The sequence below is a fragment of the Rhinoderma darwinii genome, chromosome 1, assembly GCF_050947455.1.
Source record: "Rhinoderma darwinii isolate aRhiDar2 chromosome 1, aRhiDar2.hap1, whole genome shotgun sequence".
In the NCBI taxonomy this organism is placed as follows: domain Eukaryota; kingdom Metazoa; phylum Chordata; class Amphibia; order Anura; family Rhinodermatidae; genus Rhinoderma; species Rhinoderma darwinii.
The window spans coordinates 626,858,022-626,878,659 of NC_134687.1; the positions used below are offsets into that span (position 1 = coordinate 626,858,022).

Below are 20,638 nucleotides of genomic sequence, written 5' to 3' on the forward strand. Positions count from 1 at the left end.
CCCCTCTCGTGCAGTCCCTTTCCGCACACTCGTCCCCTCTCACACACTCATAACGTTCGTACTCAGCATCTTTCCTCTAAAGTGATTCACCAAACAAAACCTCGCCGTTTTCGCATTGCATCTTGGGACGTGTAGTTCACGCCTTCCTACTCAGATACAAACAGGGCAGTTGAGGACTACAATACCCAGAATGCCATTAGCCGGCACATCGTCAGCTGCTTCCTGTTTTGAAGCTCACAGGGAAGTTACTGGTGTGGGAGCCGAGGGAAGGGGAGAGTGCTGGAGAGGCGAGGGTGCTGCTGAGGTGAGGGTGCTGCTGAGGTGGGGGTGCTGCTGAGGTGAGGGTGCTGCTGAGGTGAGGGTGCTGCAAGGGTAAGGGACCTGGGTGATGAGTTGAAAGTGCTGCAGAGGTGAGGTCCAGGGTGCTGAGGTGACAGTGCTGCAGAGTCTTGGATGCTGAGATGAGGGTCCTGGGTGCTCAGGTGACAGTGCTGCAGTGGTGAGAGTCCTGGGTGCTGAGGTGACAGTGCTGGTGAGGGTGCTAAGATGAGGGGCTGCTGAGGTGACAGTGCTGTTGAGGTGAGGGTGCTAGGTCCTAGGACGAGGGGCTGCTGAGGTGACAGTTCTGCAGAGGCAAGGGTGCTGAGGTGAGGGTCCTGGCTGCTGAGGTGACAGTGCTGCTGAGGTGAGGGTGCTGCTGAGGTGAGGGTCCTGGCTGCTGAGGTGACAGTGCTGCTGAGCTGACAGTGCTGGTGAGCGTCCTAAGATGAGGGGCTGCTGAGGTGAGGATCTTGGGTGCTGAGGTGAGGGTGCTGAGGTGACAGTGCTGCTGAGGTGAGGGTGCTGAGGTGACAGTGCTGCTGAGGTGAGGGTGCTAGGTCCTAGGACGAGGGGCTGCAGAGGTGACAGTGCTGCTGACTAAGGTGAGGGTGCTAGGTCCTAGGACGAGGGGCTGCAGAGGTGACAGTGCTGCTGACTGAGGTGAGGGTGCTAGGTCCTAAGAAGAGGGGCTGCAGAGGTGAGGGTCCTGGGTGCTGAGGTGACAGTGCTGCAGACGCAAGGGTCCTGGGTGGTGTGGTGAGGGTCCTGGGTGCTGAGGGGAGGGTCCTGGGTGCTGAGGGGAGGGTCCTAAGTTTTAAGGTGGGGGTGCTGTGGTGGGGGTCTTGGGTGCTGGGGTGGGGGTCCTGGGTGCTGTGGTGACGGTCCTGGGTGCTGAGCTTCACTGTTCATGGTTCGGCTTGTGTTGGGATAGCCTCTTTCTTCGCATGTCACACAGCGATGTTCTGTACATCTTGTGACATGTTAACCTCCGTGCTCTGCAGTCTTTGTGAAACTACAACTCCCACCATCACTCCGAGCTGAAGGCTGACTGTGGATGCTGGGATGTGCCGTTTCCATACTGCTGGTCTAGTCTATGTTTATGGAGACGTGTGACACTGAACTCCTGTTTGAATAATGAGTTTTAAAGGGGCTCACTGGACTGGACTGTAACTGTGTCTTCCATGGAAAGGGGTGTCCTCTTTCCAAATGAATGGGTGACCGTGTTATAAATGGTGCGGTGTCATCCAGTCTTCTCTTTGCAGCAGTTCTCCACTCCGGGTAATAGAAGGGGGTCCAGAGCAGGCCCTGGCTATTATCTGCAAATTGCATATCACGCCCTGAAGGACTCAGCCTGTCCATGTATTATATTGTCACCCATTTAATTCGGGTTGCATGCAATACATAATTTTCCCAGCAGGGGATGTGAATGTAGAGACGCACACATGCATGGCCACATCTCTATTCAGCCTGACCTAGGATGCCCCCCCTGTTCTCCAGATAAGTGCAGGTCCCAGATGTGGGAGACAAATGAAAGGAAGTGTGACTGCAGGATCAGACTACGCAGGGCTTATTTGTTGTCTGTCACCATGGAAACATATAGGTCTGTATAAGACCTCTAATCAAGTTTGCTAAGTTGCCTAGGAGCTATGAAAAATTGGTTGCAAAAGTGAAACTCTCTAATTCTAATCAGACTATCCCCGATATACAGATTGCGATTTTTATTGGTTGGTGTGTTTATTTTTAAAATCCTTTTAATAACTTTGTCTATTCCCTTATAGGTTTATTATTTGACCGCTTTACTATGGAGGAAGATGAGGCTCCCCTGCTTTACCCTTCATTGTTTGAAGAATGTACAAAGAATCACTTTAGTGCTCTGGACGCCAGATCCCGGAGGTAGGAGCGTAATAATGTAACTTCCGGATTAGCAGATGTGATCATTAGTAATTATTGAACCTTTACACGCGTTATTTCTCACATGACGGATCCTTTTTCTCATATCGGATACACTTCGGGTCCTTTTACACGGGGCTGATATGGGTGTAAACAGGAAATGTGCTGCGGACATGATGGAAAAGTATGAGGACGAGCGATCAGAGTAATGAGCCCTCGTCCCTATACGTAACCAATCATTGCTCCTTGTAATAGTATGGTGGGAATTGTGAAACAATTGGCTGTTTGATGACTGAAAATGGGAAGATCCAGAAGTGTAACCGGCACTCCTAAGTGCGACCCTCAGGAGTGACCGTGGCCCTCAGACCAGAAAAGGTTGTACGCTCCTGCAATAGAGTAAACAGCAGTGACTCTTTATTGATCCTGATTATCATGAGACGTGAGATGACGGCGAAATTGTTATTTAGGGTGCATTATGTGAGTTTTGATTTTTATATATTTTTTTCCACTAAAAGCCCAGTAATTAAAAATATAAATAGCAAATACTGTGGCACACATATTTTATTAAGATTAGGCCTAACTTAGCTGAGCACCAGCGGCAAATGTTTTGATGCTCGAATTGAACCTGTCGAAATATGCTCCCCTACAGGCTCAACCACAGTGCCTCTAGGAGTGCCAACCAAAGTGTCTCCATAATGATACTACCAACAGTGTTCCCATAAAAGTAATAGCCACGGGAGCTTCAGCCACGGTGCCCCAATGAGTGCCAGGACAAGGAAAGGGAAATGAATGAAATGACTCCTGTCTGCTTTTCTGTTTCAGGCCTTTTCACATAGAACCCTCATATATCACCAGCATCAATGATGACCCCCCCAGAGTCACTTCTCAAGCTGCAGCTATGAATAAACGAATACACTACTACAGCAAGCTTGGTCCTCCATCTGAATCTTCATTGGTATGTTAGTAACGCCTTATACCGAAGCTTTGTGTATTGCGCTCTTCATGTCAGTTTAGTCAACACCAAGATCTCGGAAACTTCTCTGTATGTTCTTCTATCGTTACCGTAAGTCTGGTCTATACAGAGGAGTCCCTGAGCTCAGGGCTTGGGCATTACATGGGCAATGCTGATGGCATTTAGTCCCATTTTTACTCTCACACGGCCCATTTAATATTTGACACAATTAACTTCTGATTTTTGTGCTTTTAGATTGCTCCAGATCATGTGATTCCAGCGCCAGAAGAAATCTACGTTTACAGTCCTTTCGGAACGGCTTTAAAAATTGTTGGAGGAGACAGCTCGGAAAGGAACTCCAGCATAGTCACTATGTATGTAACCCAAGCATTCCGTTATTTTTTATCATTTACAAATGATGATCTTACCTATTCTCTTACATCCTTGTGAGCAGTCTGCGGGTGCAGTCTTTCTATGTAAAGCTCAGCCCATTCAGCCTCATAGCTGCGCTTCCACCTTCTCATGTGAATGGAAATAGACGCCTCTCTGCTATCAATTGTTTACATATTAGCTGCTAAACGGCGGTCACGCTCACAGCGTGCAGGATGATGTCGCACAATCTCCCTCTTCTTCTCCACCCTCCTCCTTCTCCCAGCGCCTGTCACTCAGGAGCCTTCTCCCATAGCCCCGCCCCTCTCACTGTTCTCTATGCCTGTCATTTTATATCTCCTCCCATCCCATAGTCACGCCCTTCTCACTGTTCTTTATGCCTGTCATTTATCTCTTCCCATCCCATAGCCCCGCCCCTCTCACTGTTACCCATGCCTGTCATTTATATCTCTTCCCATCCCATAGCCCCGCCCCTCTCACTGTTCTCTATGCCTGTCATTTATCTCTTCCCATCCCATAGCCCCACCCCTCTCACTGTTCTCTATGCCTGTCATTTATATCTCTTCCCATACCATAGCCCCGCGCCTCTCACTGTTCTCTATGCCTGTCATTTTATATCTCTTCCCATCCCATAGCCCCGCCCCTCACTGTTACCCATGCCTGTCATTTATATCTCTTCCCATCCCATAGCCCCGCCCCTCTCACTGTTCTCTATGCCTGTCATTTTATATCTCTTCCCATCCCATAGCCCCGCCTCTCTCACTGTTTTCTATGCCTGTCATTTATATCTCTTCCCATCCCATAGCCCCGCCTCTCTCACTGTTTTCTATGCCTGTCATTTATATCTCTTCCCATCCCATAGCCCCGCCCCTCTCACTGTTCTCTATGCCTGTCATTTATATCTCTTCCCATCCCATAGCCCCGCGCCTCTCACTGTTCTCTATGCCTGTCATTTATATCTCTTCCCATTCCATAGCCCCGCCCCTCTCACTGTTCTCTATGCCTGTCACTCATATCTCATCCTCCCATAGCCCCGCGCCTCTCACTGTTCTCTATGCCTGTCATTTATATCTCTTCCCATCCCATAGCCCCGCCCCTCTCACTGTTCTCTATGCATGTCATTTATATCTCTTCCCATCCCATATCCCCGCCCCTCTCACTGTTCTCTATGCCTGTCATTTATCTCTTCCCATCCCATAGCCCCGCCCCTCTCACTGTTCTCTATGCCTGTCATTTATATCTCTTCCCATCCCATAGCCCTGCCCCTCTCACTGTTCTCTATGTCTGTCATTTTATATCTCTTCCCATCCCATAGCCCCGCCCCTCTCACAGTTCTCTATGCCTGTCATTTATATCTCTTCCCATCCCATAGCCCCGCCCCTCTCACAGTTCTCTATGCCTGTCATTTATATCTCTTCCCATCCCATAGCCCCGCCCCTCTCACTGTTACCCATGCCTGTCATTTATATCTCTTCCCATCCCATAGCCCTGCCCCTCTCACTGTTCTCTATGCCTGTCATTTTATATCTCTTCCCATCCCATAGCCCCGCCCCTCTCACTGTTCTCTATGCCTGTCATTTATATCTCTTCCCATCCCATAGCCCCGCCCCTCTCACTGTTACCCATGCCTGTCATTTATATCTCTTCCCATCCCATAGCCCCGCCCCTATCACTGTTCTCTATGCCTGTCACTCATATCTCATCCTCCCATAGCCCCGCGCCTCTCACTGTTCTCTATGCCTGTCATTTATATCTCTTCCCATCCCATAGCCCCGCCCCTCTCACTGTTCTCTATGCCTGTCATTTATATCTCTTCCCATCCCATAGCCCCGCCCCTCTCACTGTTACCCATGCCTGTCATTTATATCTCTTCCCATCCCATAGCCCCGCCCCTCTCACTGTTCTCTATGCCTGTCATTTATATCTCTTACCATCCCATAGCCCCGCGCCTCTCACTGTTCTCTATGCCTGTCATTTATATCTCTTACCATCCCATAGCCCCGCCCCTCACTGTTACCCATGCCTGTCATTTATATCTCTTCCCATCCCATAGCCCCGCCCCTCTCACTGTTCTCTATGCCTGTCATTTATATCTCTTCCCATCCCATAGCCCCGCCCCTCTCACTGTTCTCTATGCCTGTCATTTATATCTCTTCCCATCCCATAGCCCCGCCCCTCTCACTGTTCTCTATGCCTGTCATTTATATCTCTTCCCATCCCATAGCCCCGCCCCTCACTGTTACCCATGCCTGTCATTTATATCTCTTCCCATCCCATAGCCCCGCCCCTCTCACTGTTCTCTATGCCTGTCATTTATATCTCTTCCCATCCCATAGCCCCGCCCCTCTCACTGTTCTCTTTGCCTGTCATTTATATCTCTTCCCATCCCATAGTCCCGCCCCTCTCACTGTTCTCTCTGCCTGTCATTTATATCTCTTCCCATCCCATAGCCCCGCCCCTCTCACTGTTCTCTATGCCTGTCATTTATATCTCTTCCCATTCCATAGCCCCGCCCCTCTCACTGTTCTCTATGCCTGTCACTCATATCTCATCCTCCCAAAGCCCCGCCCCTCTCACTGTTCTCTATGCCTGTTGTGATGGTGCATTATGTGTGGTTTATTGTGAGTCCTCAGCAGAGAGGGATGACTCTCTAAACAAGTACCACAGGTCGTGCCTCCAGCCTATGGACAATCAGACGAGTCAGAGGTGAAGTCTACAAGAGATAAAGTGTTGTCATTGTCCAGTCTCCACAGGGGGTCATCAGGAGGCACCACAGTTATATTCAGCTCAGGTGCAGACCAGCAAACAAGGGCGATCCAATTATCTCCCCCATTGTGTTCTCATCCCGGCTGTGGCAATACACATGATAGCACAAAGGACCACAACTCGCATACAGACAGAGACACAAACTAAAGTCCTTATAATGATGGTGACTAGAATATGAAAAGATGTTCCCCCCCCCGAGGGGTATATAAGGACTTGTCTTGGGGAGGATGGAGATCTTCTGGATTTAGACCTTCAGGAGAGCTGAAGCTGAGGCCAGTGCTCTGAAGATGTTCCTGTGATCACCTTATTTTGTGGACTGTGTGTTGCTCCTGCATTGAACGTGACTTGTCCTGTCAACTTTGGATACAATAAACCCTGTTGGAGTTGCCCTGTCGTCACTGGCTCTGTTGATCGTGCATTAACCTAACGAACCCCATGACACCTGTCATTTTATATCTCTTCCCATCCCATAGCCCCGCCCCTCTCACTGTTCTCTATGCCTGCCACTCATATCTCATCCTCCCATAGCCCCGCCCCTCTCACTGTTCTATATGCCTGTCATTTTATATCTCTTCCCATAGCCCCGCCCCTCTCACTGTTCTCTATGCCTGTCATTTATATCTCTTCCCATCCCATAGCCCCGCCCCTCTCATTGTTCTCTGCCTGTCATTTATATCTCTTCCCATCCCATAGCCCTGTCCCTCTCACTGTTCTCTATGCCTGTCATTTTATATCTCTTCCCATAGCCCCGCCCCTCTCACTGTTCTCTATGCCTGTCATTTATATCTCTTCCCATCCCATAGCCCCGCCCCTCTCACTGTTCTCTGCCTGTCATTTATATCTCTTCCCATGCCATAGCCCTGTCCCTCTCACTGTTCTCTATGCCTGTCATTTATATCTCTTCCCATCCCATAGCCCTGTCCCTCTCACTGTTCTCTCTGCCTGTTATTTATATCTCTTCCCATCCCATAGCCCCGCCCCTCTCACTGTTCTCTATGCCTGTCATTTATATCTCTTCCCATCCCATAGCCACGCCCCTCTCACTGTTCTCTATGCCTGTTATTTATATCTCATCCTCCCATAGCCCCGCCCCTCTCACTGTTCTCTGCGCCTGTCAATCATATCTCATCTCCCATACTCCCGCCCTTCTCACTGTTCTCTATGCCTGTCATGTATATCTCCTCTCCTCCCATCGCACAGCCCCTATCACTGCTGTTTCTCAGTTAGGCCAGTTTCACACGGCTTTTAATGCATGCTGATCCCGGCACTTTTTCAGAGTCAGAAACCGTGTGGAAAATGAATTTAGCAGTCTGGAAAATCGGATGTTTTTGGAATCCGATTCAGCGACTTTTTTTCAGCCTCACAAAATTGTGTGAATATACCCTTACATTGGTCATTTCATCCTTCTCTTTTACTGATAAACTCACTCCAGGGAAGTGGCACACCTAGAGGATACTGGTGTTAGTGCCGCATTTTATCTTCTTCTTCAGTCTCACTTGCAAATTATCGTTCCGATTGGACGGAAAGGAGCGAAATAATAATTGTCCCGTATAAACAGACCCTGACTGTAAAGGATCTGCCAGGCTCAGCTTCTGAGTCTACGCCCATAGGTAATCAGTCTGCACCTGCTTCTATGTCTGTGAGACTGACTCCATCTTCCACCACTCAGGATGGCAGGCTTAGAAGTGGGAGAGCCTATCGCAGCCTGGCCAGACGGAGCTAGTTCCCACCCTCGGTCTATTTATACCTGCCTTTCCTGTTCCTCCTGTGCTTGTGATTCTTCTCGTTTGGTTTCCTGGCCCTGCTGCAGCGTCTGAACTATTTGACCCTGCTTCGTATTGACCTTGGCTTACTGACTACTCTCCTGCTCTGCGTTTGGTACCTCGTACACTCCTGGTTTGACTCGGCTTGTTCACTACTCTCCTGCTCTACGTTTGGCACCTCGTACTCTCCTGGTTTGACTCTGCTCGTTGACTACTCTTGTTGCTCACGGTGTTGCCGTGGGCAACTGCCCCTTTTCCCTTGCTTCTGTGTACTCTTGTCTGTTTGTCTGTCGTGCACTTATTGAGTGTAGGGACCGTCGCCCAGTTGTACCCCGTCGCCTAGGGCGGGTCGTTGCAAGTAGGCAGGGACTGAGTGGCGGGTAGATTAGGGCTCACTTGTCTGTTTCCCTACCCCCATCATTACACTGACATTGCCCTACAAGTCTGTGTTCTGTACATTGGTTCGGCATATTTGTTCTTGTATGCAGCCACTTCAGACTGGGGAGAAGATGACTGTAATGTTCTTTAGTAGGATTACTGTATAAAGTAATGAAACCTTGTATTGCAGCTTTATGATCTGGAACACAATGATGGGAACGTCAATTCTCAGTATTCCCTGGGGCATTAAACAGGTAACACTAATACAAAAAACATAGAACAAATAGAAGGTCAAAGAAAGTTCTTGAATATAGTTTTTAAACTGTTTTTCCATCCTATTCCAGGCAGGATTCACAACCGGAGTAGCTGTCATTTTCCTGATGGGCATTTTAACGCTTTACTGCTGCTATAGGGTTGTGAAGTCCCGAGGGGCAATACGTAAGGCTCTTTTCAACCTCAGACTCTTTTATGTCATGACACTGAAATATTATCATATTAGACTTCTATACAAAATGAAAATGTGAAATCCTATTGTCTGCGAGTGCCAAGGGGACGGAGAAATTGGGTCAAAATCATCCTTTGAGATGTTATAAATACGTGCGAGAAGAGGACATTGGTAAAGTCTGGGATCTAGGACCACCACTGATTTCCAGACTAAGGCCATGTTCACACAGGGCGGATACGCTGTGTACAAGTACACAGCATATCCGCCCTGGAACCCGCATGGAATTCTGGCGGAAAAACCGCACCAAATTTGTGATGCAGTTTTTCGGCTGGAATCTCCTCTGTGGAAAACAGCTGGTGACGCATCCCTACATCCAGGCCGGCCTCCGGGGATGACGCTGCAGTCCACGTGACCACTGCAGCATGTGATTGCCTGCAGCCGTCACATGGGATGATTCGTCATCCCGGGTGGCTGACCTGGAAGGAGAAGTATAGAGAATGGGTAAGTATAAGTTTTTTTTTGGGGGGGGGGGGGGGTTTTTGTTATGATTTTTGCGGCGGAACAGCAGCTTTTTCCTCCACAAAAATAGTCACATCTGCTATTTGTAGCGGGTTTTACCTCCCATTAAATTAAATCGGGAAAACCTGCAGCAGAAAATCAGCGGTTCTGCAGCATAAGGGTATGTTCACACGCAGTGTTTTCAGACGTAATTCGGGCGTTTTACGCCTGAAAAAACGGCTCCATTACGCCTACAAACATTTGCCCATTGCTTTCAATGGGTTTTACGATGTTCTGTTCCCACGAGGTGTAATTTTACGCGTCGCTGTCAAAAGACGGCGCGTAAAAAGACGCCCGCGTCAAAGAAGTGCATGTCATATCTTGGGACGTTTTTGCAGCCTTTTTTATTGACTCCATTGAAAAACCGCTCCAATAACGTCCGTAAAATTCGCAGCGAAAAACGCGAGTGGTTACAAAAACGTCTGAAAATCAGAAGCGGTTTTCAGGTGAAAACAGCTCCGTATTTTGCTACTGCGTGTGAACAGACCCTAAATTGACATGCAGATTAAAAAAAAAAAAAAAAAAACAACCACGCACCGCATTTCTGCTACTATATTACGCTACAGATTTCCGCATGAAATCCGTTGCAGAAAATCCGCAGTGTTTACGCCTAAACCCTGTTCACAATTCCTTCAGGCATTTTGAGGCAGATTTTAAATTGCCTGTGCTTTTTTTCTTCTCGTTTTTTGCCCGCCGCCATTAAATCTAATGCAAGGACTGCGGGCAAAAAAATGCTGCGAAAAATGCTCAGAAAGAAAGAACATGCCGATAATTGCCCTGTGTAAACAGAGCAGCGATCAGTAGATGAACGAATGCTGATCGTATCGTTTTCGGCAGCACGTCTCTTCGTGTAAACAGGGAGACGCGCCGCCGACATGATAATGTATGGGGACGAGAGATCGGAGTAACGAGCGCTCCTTGTGACAGGATCAAATGAGCGCCGATCAACGAGCTGTCTTGATGATCGGCGCTCGCTAAATCGGCCGGTGTAATAGAGCCTGTAAATCTACAAAGTCAGGCTAATGCTTTTTTCTGTTGTCTTGCAGCTTCCATTGACACCTCACACTGGGAATTTCCAGATGTTTGCCAGTATTATTTTGGATCCTTTGGACATTGGTCCAGTCTCCTTTTTTCTTTGGTGTCGCTAGTGGGAGCCATGATTGTATACTGGGTGCTGATGTCCAATTTCTTATTTAATACAGGAAAATTTATTTATAGTAAGTATGAACAGTCGTCAGTCCTGTGCCAAATCAATGTCTGCGGCTCATGAGCACGATATGGGGGTGCATGGAGAACCCTAATATTGTCCAAAGGATGTGAAGTTCCCCAGTAAGACTAGAAAAATGAATGCACAAAAGTTCAAATAAAGAGGAAGTGTTTTTATTGTGCAAAATTGCATAAAAATAAAGCCACCTAGAAAGGACTCCTGGGCTGTCTGTCCAGTATGCCCGCTGTTAGGGCACGTTATGTGTTGTTCTGTGGCACAGTATAATGTGTTAGCATACTGGAGTATGAAAAAAAACCGTAATTAGACTGTAATAACCTTAAGAATTAATGTGACAGATTATTTAGCATAACGGTATAAAAAAAAAAAAAAAAAAAAAATCTTTTTTTTTGGTTTTTTTATATGTACACCGCAAAAATAAATGACACAGTAAATTATTTGTACAAACTGCGCAGAAAAAAAAAACTACAATTTCTCCCCGCATAAAAGAAGGCCTCGTCAAAGAAAAAATAAAAAAAAAGTTATGGCTGCAGAGAGGCAAAAATGAAAAAATTTTGCTGGTCATTAAGGACTTTTCAGGCCTGGTCATTAATGGGTTAATACTGATGGACCGTAAACATTCACTTGTGTTTTATTTCTTTTAGATTATGTTCATCACATCAATGTTACGGAAATCGGGCTGAGCACAAATGGGAGCGACAGAGGTAGGAAGAAGCCTATGTGCCGGGTATATGACATATGACTAGACGTAACATATATAAGATTTCTACTATATATATATATATATTTTTTTTTTTCCTATAAGTTATATGTCCAAGTAATGGACACACTACCCCGTCCAATCAAACTGTGGACATGCCTGCCGGAAACGGGACAGAATTTCAGCAATTTGAACATTTATGGAGTAAAACGAGCACGGTTCCTCTATATCTGATAGTTCTTCTCTTGCCGCTCCTCAACTTCCGCTCTCCATCGTTTTTTGCTAAATTCAATGTCTTAGGTATGTAACCCACAGGCATGTTTTATTATATCCCTATAGTACATTAAATGGGTGGAGCCCACAGGGCTTCCTGGATCTGTTCACTAATATTCTCAGTCGTTCGTATTAAACTATGAGAAAAATACATTTTGGGTGATGTAAATAAACGATGTTTCCCGCCATTGGGAAATATGTATGTGAGTGCGCTCCTTTCCTGAATCCAGATCACAAAACGCATCAGACTGTTCGTTCACAGGGGATCCTTGTCTAGGTTTCCAATTTTGCTGGCTTAAACCCCCTTCAGAATGCAGCCCCTGGGGCGTTCTTGCCAGGAAAAGCTACGGCCAGCCTGGAATTTCCCCTGAAAATTTAGTACTACCGTGCGGCCATTCAGATGAATGTAATACAAGGAAGGTTCGAGTCCGCCAGAACGAGAGGCGATCGTTTAGAGTGACTCTCCGTTCCGGCTCAGAGAGGGGTGCCGAGGGGGGTAACCCCGTCTATGATGTCCATATACCATAATAGGGCATATGGACAAAGGTTTTCTTCATAAGACAACCCCTTTAACACTAACACTCTCTCTCTCTCTCGCTCGTTCTCTCTCTCTCTCTCTCATTCTATCTCTCTCTCATTCTCTCTCTCTCTCTCTCTCTCTTTCTCTCTCTCTTTCTCTCTCTCTTTCTCTCTCTCTTTCTCTCTCTCTTTCTCTCTCTCTTTCTCTCTCTCTCTCTCATTCTCTCTCTCTCTCATTCTCTCTCTCTCTCATTCTCTCTCATTCTCTCTCTCTCTCTCTCATTCTCTCTCTCTCTCATTCTCTCTCTCTCTCTCTCATTCTCTCTCTCTCTCATTCTCTCTCTCTCTCATTCTCTCTCTCTCATTCTCTCTCTCTCTCATTCTCTCTCTCTCTCTCATTCTCTCTCTCTCTCTCATTCTCTCTCTCTCTCTCTCTCATTCTCTCTCTCTCTCTCTCTCATTCTCTCTCTCTCTCTCTCATTCTCTCTCTCTCTCTCTCATTCTCTCTCTCTCTCTCTCATTCTCTCTCTCTCTCTCTCATTCTCTCTCTCTCTCTCTCATTCTCTCTCTCTCTCTCATATTCTCTCTCTCTCTCTCATTCTCTCTCTCTCTCTCATTCTCTCTCTCTCTCTCATTCTCTCTCTCTCTCATTCTCTCTCTCTCTCATTCTCTCTCTCTCTCTCATTCTCTCTCTCTCTCATTCTCTCTCTCACTCATTCTCTCTCTCATTCTCTCTCTCTCATTCTCTCATATTCTCTCTCTCTCTCATATTCTCTCTTTCTCTCATATTCTCTCTTATTCTCTCTTTCTCTCATATTCTCTCTCTCTCTCTTTCTCTCTCTCATCATGGAGACAATAGCAAGAAAAGCTTTGCAGACTGTGCCGTTCTTGCCGTCAAAAATACCAGAAAGCTTGACGGAAACCCTGAATGCAGATGCACAGAGCCCGTAGTCCTGCTGTATCGGCACGCGACGAAAATCTGCTTGTGTGAAGGGTCCATTACCATCTAGATGTAAAATGCATGAACAATCTGATATTTTAACATCTACACAATACTAACTATGTTCAATAAAATGTATAAAAACACATAAAAAAAAAACACAGGATCTTGATTGAAATAAAAATATTCATTTACAAAGGAGAGAGAACAGAATTTCAGGAATATTTACATTCATAAAAATTCTCCTGTTATATATATTTTTTCTCCCCTATACAGGCACGGTCTCTGTCCTTTACTTGGTGTCTCTTGTCACCTATAAGGCCATTCGTATTGGATTTCATTTTCACTTCCACTGGGATAAAGTACAAGAATATTTTGTCCCTGGTAAGGATGTAAATGGTTAAGAGCATGTTAATATAGAAGATATTTGTATTGTATGATATTTGTTATATCAGGGTCCGGATAGCTGGGTGACAACCACTATAGTATCTATTCCAGCGCCCACAGAGGTTGCTATATCAGACCACTCAAGGGAAAGTCTCATGAAGACAACGCGTTTTGCAATTGAAACTGACTTGACCACCACGGGTCCGGCTTCAGGGACCTCGGCCGTTTTCATCACACGTATCTACTGCTATCCATAGGTTTTGCTGCGTAGGAAATGTAGTGTTACATGCCGACCATTCAACCGAATTGCTGTCCAGGTACACCACAGAGAGTTTCATGCTAGTGGCTCTCCGATCCGGCATATAGAGGAGGGTCCCGAACTGGGGTGCCCCCTCTATGGTGTCTATATGCCCTAATAGCAAGGCAACCCCTGTAACATTCGCTCCTTTGTTTAGTGGGCATGCTTAAGGCTAAATGGCTCAATAAATAAACAAAGGGACAAGTGTTTGGCTGCACAATACACACGGTGACCCCCACTCTTTGGGCATATGACATTGGTTGAATTTAGATCACATAATTGATCTCTTTGTAATTGTCGGTGCACCGGCACAGTCCAAGCTGGACATACAATACATGTCCACTGAAGGATTGCTTCCGTTACAACTGCCAAGTCGCATTGCTTGTTAGGTTTGGGTAGGCATGTTAATTCGATTGGACAAGAGGAGATAAGGGGGTGCCAGACACTTCTGGCACCGCTTACCTTTGGGGGAAACAAAAGAATTTGACTGGAAAAACCCAACATGACCATTCTGTTTGGCATGGGATCTATGGGGTGTTGCAGCACAATGTCCGAGGCCCATGGTTTCCGGCTGGTGATGACCGTAATGTTAATAACCCATCTGAATAATTGTTGTATTTCCAGAATTCCGATTTTCCTTCCCTCAGTTAACGGGAATCCTCACGCTCGCATTCTTCATTCATAACTGTGTGATTACCTTACTGAAGAACAACAGAAAGCCTGAAAATAATGTAAGTCTAATGTTTGTGAGTCATTGGTCCACTTCACAGCGTACATTTTCTAATACAATGTGTTAATCCAGCACCCAATGGTCTGGTCTAGTCTGGCGGGCACTAAAAGTAGTACCATCCCAGACTAGTGGGGCAATTACCTGATAATCTGGCATCCCTGGCAGGTCTCTGCAATGCTAGTTGGCCACAACCCAACTTTTCCTCTTTCCCATAAGAGCAGCAGGAGTAGCATGCACAATGCTCCTAATGATCACACAGGGGAAGCTGCTGTTAGATGACAGCCACTCCTCAAATAGAAAACTGAACTGCTGTCAGAACTGGGCCTTTGGCATCAATTTAGAGGATGGTATTTTACGGTTGTTTCACTTGTGCTCATGTTTGTCATTACAGATAAGAGATCTCTCAGTCGCTTATCTACTTGTTGGATTAACGTACATGTATGTCGGGGTTATGGTGTTTGGCTCGTTTCCTTCTCCTCCTTTGGCCAAGGAATGCATTCAGCAAGTGAGTACAAATCTTATGTCTAGAAGTAAATCTGTGGGACCCGCACTGATCCCTATAAACAGTGGGGTAAAGCTCTGATTAGAATAGATAAATGACCGCACATGCTTCAACCTCGCTCCTTTGAAATCCATCAGAGTTACTGAATCCTAAGGACCCGTTCAGATGTTGCGGAATTGCAGCAGATTTGTACACATTTACATTGCAATTTGTGTGGATGTGGTTTCCAAAACCCTACCCACACGTAGCGGAAAAATCTGCACGGAAATCAGTCCATGATCATTCTTGTGCGGATTTTTACCACGCGTTTCACACTTTGCACTGCAACGCGTGAGATCCACTGAAAATTTGCGACAAAATCTGTTGCTGAATAATCTGCCACGTCTGAATGCAGCCAAAGAGTGAGATCCCGAGCGGGCATGTGTTTTAAATAGGGAATAAGACGCTGCCAGTGGCTATCTACCAATGAAGAAAAGGATCGGGCACGTCGAAATGTAACATCCCCGACCCTTCTTTCCCCTGACGTCTGCTGTCGGAGAAGAGTCGGGATGCTACTATACACATGAAATGGTTCGGCCGACATACGTGTGATGTGTATGGCCAGCTTTACATTACACCTGTCCTAGATATTATTCATATATCTTAATAATATAATTGCTAATAAATATTCATTAGGGGCTCTGCCCTTGTTCTGCCGCCTCAGGATACGGGATTCAGCAGCTGTGATTGGTTGACCTTCTGACATCACATACACTGCTGAGTTTTTAGCACTGAGATGGTTCGCCAGTATTGACTGCTGAATCTGAGCGGTTAATCAGCAGAGATCGGGATCATCTTTAAAAGTAAAGTGTTTCCAAAGTTGCTCAACTTTTAATTTGCGCTCCGTTCACATTGGCGCTGTGCCTTTTCTGGTTTAGGTTTTCAGTATTTTTGATGGCAAGAATAACGCAGTCCGCAGTAATTGTGAACAAAGCCTCGAAAAATATTGATGTAAATAAAGGTTATATTTTCTATTCATCACAAGTTTTCAAGATCTCTGCTTGCTGTCAGCGAATAGAAACAGTTTTCTTTACAATTAATCACGCGTATGACTTCACAAGAATAGTCAAAATTGTCCGATGAAGCGGGAAGGCAAAAAAAGAAAAAACAAAACTATAAAAAGCGTTCAACAAATTGTTAGTTTATGGTTTCGCTTACACTTACGTTCGGCTTATCGATAGGGCACCATTCAGTGGGCGTATGCCAAGAGTGTCCTTTTGGCATACGCCGGTTCGGTATAGGTCTGCATACCTTTTTTTTTTGTTCCTGTATATAATATCCTATTCGACTACTTTATTCTATACAGCGGGATATAGTATCAAAAACATACCGTGCCATGTACGTTTTTGTTTTTTTTGTTTATAAGAGCTGTATTTGAATCATTTATTTTCAGGCTTTTTTTTTTTTTTTTTAATCCACTCCTCTAGAACTTTCTGGATAATTTTCCAAGTAATGATATCCTATCATTCATTGCAAGAATATTCTTACTCTTTCAAATGATGACGGTGTACCCGCTGCTGGGATATCTTGTCCGAGTTCAGCTTCTGGGACATGTTTTTGGAAACACTTATCCAAGGTGAGTTGTTTTATGCCTTAGAAGCGTAAAGGGGCCGGTCCAGTCTTCTGTAAATAAAAGCTTTGTATGGTGAAAATTTCTGCAACATTTTGTATCAATTTAAGCACCGTTTCAAGATCTCCGCTTTCTGTCAGTGAATGGGAACATGTATTCTTTTCATACAGAGGCTAAAAACACCTCATAGCTCTTATAAAGTATTTTATAAAATTGCAGAATATTAGATTAAATATAACTGGACAGGCTCTTTAGCTTCTTTTGGACTACCATCAAATTTGTCCGGAGCAGTCCCCTTTAAGGATTACTTCATAGGAGCTACCTGTGTGATCTGCTGTTGTCACCGAGAGGCTCTTCGATGACATGGATATTGTTGCCATCCAGCGATATTCATCTGCCAATCATATTTGTAGACCCGGTCCTGACACCAATATAGTCATAAATATATTACATATCAAAAATGTTGTTATGACTGGTAAACCCCTGGCCATGAATTGGTTAACTAGCCGTACCATGAACGTTTTTGCTGATAGTCCCGATACAGTGCCATTTTTTCTGCAGGATTTCGGCTGAATGCATGAGTTTCCTGCAGACTGAGAATTACTTCTGTCCACCAGGGGCAGGATATTTTCCAGCCTTTGTCAATGACTTTTACATGTTCTTCAGCGTAATTGCCGTTATTATTTCAGTGTCCTCCATGTCCTGGGACTTAACATTGTTGTTGTCGGCTTTGGAGTCGTCATGGCCAGATTTTACCCAAATATTGGCGGCATTATCAGGTAAGAACAAGTCAAATCTTTGACTGGTCACAATGGGCTTCCATTCATGTTGGTGTTCTCCCTGCACCGTTAACCACTGCATTGCTGGGTTATAATTGAGTCTGTACCCTCTATCCTGCCCATCAAGCGCATTATAAACCTGATATATTGGAACTATGATGTCTGTGTAAACAGAGCCCTAGACAGGAGAAACATGTTTCATGGACATTGTTTACACTGCTGGCTGCATTCATAAAACTTCATACTAAAAGGGTTCTCTGCCTTGAACAATCAATTTATATTAGAAATTTACCCTGAAAATAAGCTCATGACAGTGTTCCGCTTCATTGACCCCCTGCGATCGGCTCTTAGTCTGTAGGGGAATCGGGCAGTAAGTGTTCAATTTGACTGCAGCGCCACCACAGAGGAAATAAAGCATGATGCCCCTTAAAATCAATGGACCGTCTGTGTAACACATGGACAGGCCGGGTCCTCCAGAGCGAGAGACGCTCTTGCTCTGCCGCTCTCTGATCTGACTTATTGATGGTGGTCCCAAATTAAAGACTCCCCTCTACTAACTCACAATTCAACGGTGAAAGGACAAGCTGCAGTACCTCTTATTGGTGATCCATCGTGCCTATGTAAATAAAGAATAATTTTTTTAATGTATATTAACCTTTTCCTGACATTTGACGTAATTGTACGGGAAGGGAGATTATGGCGCAGGCTCACGGACTGAGCCCACTCCTTACCCAGCGAGTGTCGGCTGTATGTTAGTCAATGTTTCACTGTAATGTATGGGATTAGAGATAACTCCGATCCCAGCCGTTTAACCACTTAAACTCTGTGGTCAATAGCGACCGTGGCATCTAAGCTTATAAAGAGGATTTGTCTGGTTGCCATCTTTCTCCTAATAAGCCCTGCCACAGCTGTAAAAATGACAATACATAAGTATTGCATTGTATTGTACCAGTGATCAAATGATCAAAGAAAGTTAAAGAAAAAAAAAAAAGGTTTTTAGTAATGTACAAAAAAATTAAAAGTTAAAAGTTCAAAAATAAATTTTTTTTTCCCCCTAAAGTAATGTAAAAAGAAATAAAAATAAAAAAAACAAAATTAGTATCGCCACGTCCGTAAAAGTTTGAACTAGTCTTAACATAATTTAGGAAATAAAAGGAATAAAAGAGTTATGGCTCTCAGAATATGCAGATTTTTTTTTTAAACAAATAGTGTTTTGATACCGTCGTTAACTTTATTCTGCGGGTCAATATGATAACATTTTGTTATTACCGCACGGTGAACGAAGATTTATTTTTTAGTCTACCAGTACATTATACGGTTCAGTAAATGTTTTTTTTTTTTTTTTTTAAATACAACTCGTCCCAAAAAAAAAAATTTCACAGCTATGTCCACGAGAAAAAAAAAAAGTTATGGCTTTTCGAAGGCGGGGAGGAAAACATAAAAATCTGAAAAATGGCGGCGGCAAGGGATTAAACGCCAAATAACATGTACTCCAAAATATTACCTACAACTCAAAAAACAAGAACTTCACATAGTCACGTAGTCCTAATAATAAAAAAAAGTTACGGCTGGCGGACTGTGGGAAGGCAAAAGCAGAAAATTGTTGCAGCCATTTTTTTTATACTGCATTTGTTGCAAACCCGTGGTAAAAATTACTTCTGACCTACACGAATAAAGGCTGAATTATAAAATAAAAAAATCACATTTTACCCTCATACTCCTATCTTTCCTAAAAGTAAGTTGACACCGGGCACATTGTGGCATTGCCGCCTTGCACTTTACAGTTATGGGTGTCTTCATGTAATTTTTCCAATGTTTTGTAAAAAATGCATAGAATTCATGTTTTTAGTTAAAAGTCTGACCCAAGCAGAGACTCTGAGAAGCAGAACGTCCCCTAAAACGAAAAGTTCAGCATGTGCGGGGTTCATACACGTCACTTATGTCTATGTCCACATGCAGTTTTTTACATAATCACCAGAACTGAAGAAACCAAAAATCTCTGCGATCCAGATGGCGTATACATAGTCGACAAATGGTCTGATATGTGCAAGGGGTGGTTACTTGTGTAACTGTCCATCTTCTTACCCCTATCCTGAGTTACATGGAGCATTCTACTCCAGAGGTGCTTTCACTATTCTGCTAGTGGAGTCACCTTGTACATACATGACATTACAGCCTGTATTATACTCCAGAGCTGCACTCACTATTCTGCTGGTGGAGTCACTGTGTACATACATTACATATCCTGTACTGATCCTGAGTTACATCCTGTATTATACGCCAGAGTTGCACTCACTTTTGTGCAAGCTTCAGAGCTGAAATCCCCCAGCATTCTCTACTTGTTCGGTGTCTCCACAGAGCTTGCTCTGCTGATGTGCATTGTATAGACAGAGTGTAGTAATCATATTTTCTGTTCTCAGGTTTTCTGGAGCTGCCTGCGGCCTTGCTTTTGTCTTCGTTTACCCATGTCTGATCCACATGATTGTCTTATATCGCAGCCAACAACTGAAGTGGTACTCCGTGGTCATACATGTCTGCATCATTATCCTAGGCATTGCTAACCTCATTGCACAGTTTCTCATGTAATGGATTTCTGGACATAAACAATGTGAGGCGCTTAGTTCCTGGAGACTCATGCAGATGAATTCTGCAGCTACATCTCCGTGCAACCCTATTCCAGCACAAGAAGCTACAAAACAAGGTGTTCGGATAAAAATTGCACCACGGCAGGACTGGATTGTAAATAAGATTTACTTGGGACTATTGTTATGTAGACTCGTGTAGACAATGTGCTGCTGTTAATGTTCTAGTCACTGAAAGTAGCAGTTTTATTAAAAATAATCTGTCCGAGTGGGATTAAAGTATCTTCTGCCTTGATTTAGGAGCTCCTACTCCTACTGCAGGTAAAGACTGGGTGAGATTTGTGGACCTGTAGACATTTTCCCACTTAATAAGCGAAATAATGATCTATTAAAGGGAAAATATCATCCAAAGAATGAGCCATTGTTTAAATCCAGTTTTTTTTTTTTAATGTTAAACATACTTTGTACAACTTTTTGTTGTTTTTTTTTTTTATTTTTATTTTTCATGTCTCTATATCTAAAAAAATAAATGAAAAAAAAAAATCCTAGTCACAGAGTCCTTAATGGGCTGACACTTCCTGTTCTATAGAGATCACTTCTCAGTCATCCCATTAACATCAGTGGGCGGGGT

At 44.6% G+C, this 20,638-nt stretch overlaps 1 protein-coding gene across 1 annotated transcript; it reads left to right on the forward strand.

Annotated features, from left to right (window-relative positions):
- Positions 1–211: 211 nt before the first annotated feature.
- On the forward strand, positions 212–20,276 carry SLC38A9 (solute carrier family 38 member 9). The gene is made up of 15 exons (XM_075842585.1): positions 212–304; positions 2,100–2,214; positions 3,034–3,166; positions 3,419–3,537; positions 8,651–8,714; positions 8,805–8,898; positions 10,510–10,680; positions 11,333–11,392; positions 11,494–11,688; positions 13,397–13,504; positions 14,430–14,536; positions 14,927–15,040; positions 16,504–16,652; positions 17,336–17,425; positions 19,846–20,276. Exons 2-15 carry the CDS (start codon positions 2,123–2,125, stop codon positions 20,009–20,011), a joined length of 1,662 nt encoding a protein of 553 aa, XP_075698700.1. The 5' UTR covers positions 212–304; positions 2,100–2,122; the 3' UTR covers positions 20,012–20,276.
- Positions 20,277–20,638: the final 362 nt, after the last annotated feature.

Coding starts and splice junctions, on each gene's coding strand:
- SLC38A9 (XM_075842585.1), top strand. CDS start 2,123: ATGGAGGAAGATGAGGCTCCCCTGCTTTACCCTTCATTGTTTGAAGAA. Junction 10,681..11,332: donor TACAGGAAAATTTATTTATA/GTAAGTATGAAC, acceptor TATTTCTTTTAG/ATTATGTTCATCACATCAAT. Junction 15,041..16,503: donor CCAAGGAATGCATTCAGCAA/GTGAGTACAAAT, acceptor CCACTCCTCTAG/AACTTTCTGGATAATTTTCC.